The following is a 7,106-nucleotide window of genomic DNA, read 5'->3' on the forward strand; positions in this document are numbered from 1 at the left end:
AACTTGTTTGCCAGCTGCCAAAAGTCAGAGATGCATTTGGCATAAAGAGTGCACTGAAATACGTAACCAACAACACGTTGTTAACGGTTTTAACGTGATCTAATCATCCCTGGGGCACACGGGCATTTACGGGTTGCCCCTCTCTTTGTTTCTCTCACTTCTCAATCTCTCAAAAGCTCTCTCTCTCTCTCTCCTCCTTCCGGTTGTTATGCAAGGCAATCAAGGAAATCCCTTCCCTTCCCTCGTCAGGTGCAATTTTGTTATTCCGCTTTCAGCTGATTACGTAACGTAAGCCGTGTCGTAAACTATTTCCCATCTTACTTTGTTTCCGCTCCACCGTGGGAGGTGCGGTGCGATTGTGAGGGCGGACGAGGATGAGGACGAGTGGCTTACGTTTGCATCCAGTACAAGTACAGTGGAGCCTCTCCTGCCAGACAGCCACTGTCTGGAAGGCTAACCATGCATCCCCAAGACTCCGCAGTGAGATCTCACTGTAGGGCTATGTACACTCGTATCTGGAAAGTTCTTTACGAATTCTATGCCAAAGTTATAATGACCTTTTGGTGTCCAGCCAGCCGGAGTCTGGGTTCAAACAGAGCTGAGGTCGAAGAAGCGACAGGAGCGACAGAGGCGACAGCGGGAGAGCGCAGTCCCCAGCCGAAATCCATTTTCTAAACCAATCCGAAAACCCAATCCCCATCCCAATTCCATTCTCGATTCCATTCGGAATCGCTGTTGCAGCTTAGCGCGTAATTTTCTATGAATGCAACCGCCAAGCGGCGCTGGACCACAGGCGGTCCACAAAACGAGACGAGACCGTGCCACATGTATGGTAAATTAACACCCCCCCACCACCCTCTCCTGGGGCAGCAGGAGCAGGGACACCCCCCTTGGTGGTGGTGGTGCACCCAACAAAAGTCAGGCCATGGCCGACCATTGCCGAGCTGCAACTGTCGCATATTGAAACGTTAATCGCATTGCTCCTTGCAGGGCTGCAGGATGGACAGCACAGACTCCGGGTCCGGGTCCGGGTCCGGCTCCGGCTCGGGCTTGGACTTTTGGGTTGAGTGTTGGCGAGAGGGGAGGATGTGGATGGGTGGTGCTGGAGAAGCAAAGGCCGTCATATTTAGTTTTCCTTGACGCTCACAGCTCACACAGCTGGATGTCCTTACAGCAATCCTCCTCGGCTTTGCCTCCTCCTTCCCTGGAATGGTGCTCGTTCTCGTTCTCGTCCTCGTCATCGGTCTGGTCTGCTCCATTCCGTTCCGTACCATCCCCGCCCCAAAAGCAACGTTTGCGATGATTACTTTTGGTGGTTGTTGACTGTGGCGAGTAGCGTCCACCCACTTGCCACACCCCCTTCCGGACACCGCTCCTGCTTTTTGCAACGCCCCTTTGTTGTTCGTCGTGTGGTCAATGACATTTGCTTGGAAGTAGCAGCAGAAGCAGCAGCACCAGCAGCAGCAGCGAAGAAGCAGCGAAAAATCAATGCAACAGCGACACTGCCCCCAGCCCTAACCCCATCCGCATCCGCATCTCCATCTCCACCTGCACCTCCCTACGTCTCTTCCTCTCTCTTCACTGTGATTGCCAGCATCTGCTGCAGAAGAAACAGAAAAAAGAAGAGCGTTTTTCCACCTGCCAGGCAACAAATTGTTGGCTGGAGGCCGAAGCTGAAGCCCCACTTGAGCTAGAAAACATATTTTACAATTATCATAAATTTCGTTGGCGTACCTTTTTTAGCACGGACAATTTATAGGCGTAGTTGTTTCGATAATTGGATGGTGTTTCTTCGGAAGGAGAGAACATGAACAAGGACAAGGACTGTAACAGACCCAAAGAAGGGATGGATGCCGAACACTAGAGACGGGATGGAATGATTTTGTATATAAACATCGATTGGCAAACTATTGTAAGGCCATCTTCTGCCTTTTGCTCTTAGGTATCCTTCTGCCCTCGGGCCCAAGGAAGCGATGCTGAACGCTACAAGTCGATGGATTTTAATTTAAGCACCAATTGGCATCTTTATTGACCTGTTTTTGTAGACATCTTTCTGCAAATGTCAGAGGATTCCATCCAGTATTCTGCCATCGTTCCATCGTTTTCTGCCAATTCTGAAATGGGCAACGAAACTTCTTTTGAGTCGCCAGTTCTTGTCCAGATCTCTGAAGCTATCAAATAGAGTAATTGTTTGGGAAGGAGCTTTGACACAGCTGTAAAGTGTTTTGGAACTAATGTCACATGTAAATTCCCCCTCAAATTCCATCTTAATAGAACCAACCTCTCTTGACTGAATGCCCCACTGAATTTCCCACTCAATACCTCTCTTGGCCATACACTCGTGCCCCTTTTCATTAGCACCCAGAAGGAAAAAGAGCTAACCGGAGGGCATACTCGATCCAAAGTGCCTACATTTGGGGATGCATATAATCCGCACAAGTGCTATTCATTTGATAGCTGTCAAGCCCCAGGCATTGGTGTTCCTGCGGAATTTGACAATTGGAAACCACTTGGAGCTCATATCCCATGAAAATTCCCTGTTACATTCCAACCAAATCGAACACGCTGCTGCTGCTGCTGCTGCTGCTGCTGATGCCACAAGCAAATCAAATTCCAGGCATTGGCCAAAGGCTTTCTCGCACTTGTCTCCCGTTGAGGAGTGAGAGCTGAGAGCTGAGAAATGCGGGATTGCGGTAGCAACAAGTTCTCCAATTAACCGCATGCCTCGCATTCTTACCTGAGCCACGACCGTGATCTGACGGCAACGACTGCTGGCAGGCAAATCGTGGCGCGTTAATTGCCTTTCATAATTGACCAAAAAGGACTCCCAAGGAGGGGGCATAGAAATAGAGAAATAGAGAGCGAGAGAGAGAGAGACGAAACCGCAGTCGTTTCCCATTTCTGACCGCAGTCGAAGAGCTATGGGGCCATCTGCCACCCAATGGCAGTGCCGTGCCAATTCCAGCACTGCTGATAATTCTTGCGGACATTTTTCGCATTGCCTGGTAACAGGACACATGAGAGAGGAGCGTGGGGCAGGAGAGAGGAGAGAGGAGAAAGGGGAGAGGAGTCAGAGAGCCGTAGCCAGAGCCAGGCACTGGCCAAGATGACAACATCGATGTTGATGCATCCAATTAGGCGAGCAATTACCAAGGACCAACAGCCCAAAGGAGACACACACACACACACACAGAGAGGAGAGAGAGGAGAGAGTGTGCCTGCAAGTCATACTCGAATTGGTCTCTGGTCTTTGGTATCCCATCTCTGGCCTCCGCTTTGGTCTCCGCTCTGGTCTCCCTTCCTGGCCGGGGGCATCAGGTGACTGTCAAGTGGATGGACTGGGAGGCGACGGAGTGAGGGATCTCGTCTTTCGCTAATGAGGGGACATGTTCGCTGGTGGCCTACCCTAACCCTAACCACGGAGAGAGTCGGTCCAACAGTCTGGTCGGAGGCCTTTGGGATCAGCAGAGAGCCAGCCTCTCTTCCGAGATAAAGAGAGAGTCCAGTCCGAACTTTTTCCTCCATTCCAATCCATTTACTGTTCCAGAAAGTTTCTTTTATTCGTGGTAATTAGCTTTCATGGCCCACCACTCCTCTGCCATCGTCCTGCCTCCTGCCTCCTGCGTCCTGCGTCCTCCGGCCCGCGCTCTGCTTTCTGTCATTTAAAGCGATATTTATCATCGTTGTCTACTTTTAGGCTCATTTGCATTTGCATTTGACAGAGTGTCCGGACTCCGGACTGCGGACTACGGACTACGGACTACGGACTACGGACTACGGACTCTGGAGAGCGGCGAGCGGGACAGGACAGTCAAGACTGGGTTGGCCGCACTGGGTCGAGCGAGGCGTGTCGCTCGTCCGATAAGTTGGCCCTGTTTTTATGGCTTCCAAAGCGTCGGGTGCCGGTCCTCGGTCGCCGGGTGGAAAGTTGTTTGTGGCCCTTGGCGCTTTTCATTTCATTTCATCAATTAACCAGAAGGCAGCAAAAATGTGTGTGTTTTGCCCTCTAATTAGCATCCACATAAACAGAGCACAAATCCTATTAGCACCCGCATTCACTTCCTGCCCCGCTGTACGCCGTACGCTGTCCCTGCCCCTCTGCACACTGCGCACCTCACCTCCCCCTTCTACCACATGGAGTGTTGTAAAAAACCATAAATACTTTGGGCAAAAGGACATCGAGTGGCCAGGACATCGTAGCTCATTAGCAACTGGAGCTGGGGCTGGGGCTGGAGCTGGCGGTGTAGGTGGGCATTAAAAATTAGAACATATTCCGTTGTGGGTCTTGGGTAAAGGATCTCTGGAGAACATCCTTTGCTCATCCAGAAGTATTTAAGCGGAAACTTTATGGAGCTTCAGGAAATGCAACTAAATGCTCAAAATTGCGTCAAACATTCTTACAGAACAATGGTTCTTAAGGGTTCTACACAGTCTTCTGAACTGCTTGATTTTTATAAATATTTGGTCAGCGTATATGAGTAAAACCTTTTACTTGAGATTGCCGAAATGATACTCCGAGTTTTTCGCACTTCAAGACAAGTCCAGCTTGGCAAGACAAATTATTTTACGGAACCGTTTGAAATGGTTCCTTCATTATTTTGTTTACCATTTTGAAGAGATAATTCCTCGAACTTAGTTCCAGACTGATCGGGAACTATGACTATAGAGAAAGGAGGCTGGTGGCTTCTTCTTTTTGAGACATTTTCCCTAAGCATTAAGGGGTTAAGGTCTAGTACTCTTAATCCTCTTATTCGCAATCAATAGGTTACAAAAAATAACGTACATATTTTCTGATTAGCAGTCAGCTCTGATAGGTAGCAATATACGCAGTATAGACAGTAATTCTTATTTACTTTAAGACTCAAGCATTTTCACTTTCTTAAATGCAAAATTCGTGGCGATGCCAGCTGATTTTGTACGAAATTAAGTTGGTTGCGACTATGCATTTCGTGAAATGAGGGGTGGCAACTCTTTCTTTTCCATAAAAGTGTCTAAAATTTGCTAAATGCGGAATCTAGTTTTCTGCCAAAACTTTTTCAACATAACCCACTCGCAAAAAGGTATTGAACATATCGCACACGTCTTGCTGCTTTTATTTTATAAGCTGAAATCCTTTTCAGAGAAAAAGAATTCAGCAATACAAAGAAAGAAGGATGTTTCAGCAAAAGCAAGTAATGGACTGGGAAGTAACACCACGCAGAACTACCGCGTAAGTATACAACTTCGACTCGATTACAGCCAATACAAGCCCGTGTTCAATTGCTGCCTTTCCTCTCAGTCTTGACCTTGGCAATACCAGAATCGCAGAGCAATTGGAGGCTTTCAAGAAACACACCGACGAGGTGGAAAAGGCGAATGGACCATGTTGCAAGAAATTTATCCGACTAAAGAACAAAGATCGCTTGGAGGACGTGGCTATGGTCCACATCGAAAGTAGCCGTTCCACCATTGTGAACGTGGATGGGGTGCGCTTCCTGTGCCACGACGCGGTTCTTTCGTTTTTTTCGAAACGTTTGACGGAGCAAATGCGGAAGGGATGCCTGTACTTCGAGACCCCAGAGCTGGCATCTCGTGCATTTGATAAAATATACCGCTGGATGCATGGGGAGTGCAGCGTTGTGCAGAGCTTCGATCTTGCAGTACTCAGAGGGGCTCGATTCCTGGCCATTCCCGAATTGCTCGAGCAGATGTGGAAGCTACTGGAGAAAAAGAACCCGATTGAGTACGATGCATTCGAGATGCTCTGCAAGTTGCGCAAAGTGCACGAGATCGAGGAGCTGCATGGAATGATGGTGGATCGCATTACCAAGTCCACGCTGGTCATCTTCTCCTCCAAGCAGTTCTTGCGGCTGAGTGAGACTCAAGTGTCGCTCCTGCTGAAGTCGGATCGTTTGGCAGTCAACTCCGAAATTGAAGTGAGTGTCCCAGAATCTGTTCCCATTTGTACAACATTCAACATTTGATTCATTGCATATCCAAATAGGTTTTGTACAGTGGCTTGTGCTGGCTGGGATACAAGTGGCCCATGCGTCGTGGCAGCGTTGGCAAGGTCCTCAATAGCGTCCGCTATGGGTTTCTCTCCATACTCATGCTGCAGAAGGTCTCGCTGACGGATCGCCAGCAGACCGGTCCGTTCGGAGATATACTGGATGTGTTCATAAAGCTACCCGAGTCCAAGAAGATCCTAGCTGATGCCCTGATCTACAGCAGCCTTCTAGCAACCACTGTAATGGAGCCGCACTGTTTGAAGGATAGGCTTGCCACCACCGGGATACAGCTTCTTCCCTCTCGCCGCTGGATGATCGATACGCGCTGCGAGTACCATCGCCCTGTCTCCGCGACCATACCGAACATGTCCTTTGTGTCGTGGGAGGAGTTTAAAAACTACATGTTTATGCTGCAGACTGAGAAGACCAATATCGACGAGTTTCGTTGCGTGGATGAACCGGCGCGCCCTATATGTCTGTCGGTTGCAGAGCTGGAGCCCCATAGCTCCACATTTTCGCTGCTGTCGGAGGACACGGACCATGGACCAACCACCATTGTGGCAAGCAGCTTCAAGGACTCATCATCAGCATCGGAGAGCGTCCTGACCTACACCGAGGATACTGAAGTGTCCTTCTCGGATGAGTAGGATGCTCGTCGCATACCACCGACGGGCCCTCGACGGGAGACTTGCCCAAGGCCACAACCAAAAGGAAAATAGTCCTTAAATATTTTTAAATACCTATTTGTTATAATTCCCAAATATCATCATATTAACCATCTGTCGTCCGATTGTCCACTTCGATATGAAAATTCAAACTCAATTGCTAATAAAGCGTCAAATAATCAATGGGATATTGGTATTCCAAGGGCTTTTGATTCGATTGAATATGCTTCCACAAAATACATTCCTGCCCACTTGAATTTGACTCCCCATTTAGTCAGCTAGTACATTATTTATTTACCTGCACTTTTTACGATGTACGATGTACGTGCCTCGCAGGTGCCTGTATTACCGACATCGTCTTCCCGGCCGAAACCCTCTCTGGCCACAAACTGCTATGCCGCGATCCCCTCCTCTTATCACGCCAGGTAGAGTTAATAAGTTATTATTTATTCAT

At 48.7% G+C, this 7,106-nt stretch overlaps 1 protein-coding gene across 1 annotated transcript; it reads left to right on the forward strand.

The window, feature by feature from the left end:
• The first annotated feature begins 4,958 nt into the window (after positions 1–4,958).
• Positions 4,959–6,844, forward strand: LOC108165065. Its single transcript, XM_017301113.2, has 4 exons — positions 4,959–5,060; positions 5,121–5,209; positions 5,279–5,915; positions 5,984–6,844. The coding sequence occupies exons 2-4, from the start codon at positions 5,154–5,156 to the stop codon at positions 6,632–6,634; spliced, it is 1,344 nt and encodes a 447-aa protein (XP_017156602.1). The 5' UTR covers positions 4,959–5,060; positions 5,121–5,153; the 3' UTR covers positions 6,635–6,844.
• Positions 6,845–7,106: the final 262 nt, after the last annotated feature.

The sequence above is a fragment of the Drosophila miranda genome, chromosome XL (assembly GCF_003369915.1).
Source record: "Drosophila miranda strain MSH22 chromosome XL, D.miranda_PacBio2.1, whole genome shotgun sequence".
Taxonomy (NCBI): Eukaryota; Metazoa; Arthropoda; class Insecta; order Diptera; family Drosophilidae; genus Drosophila; species Drosophila miranda.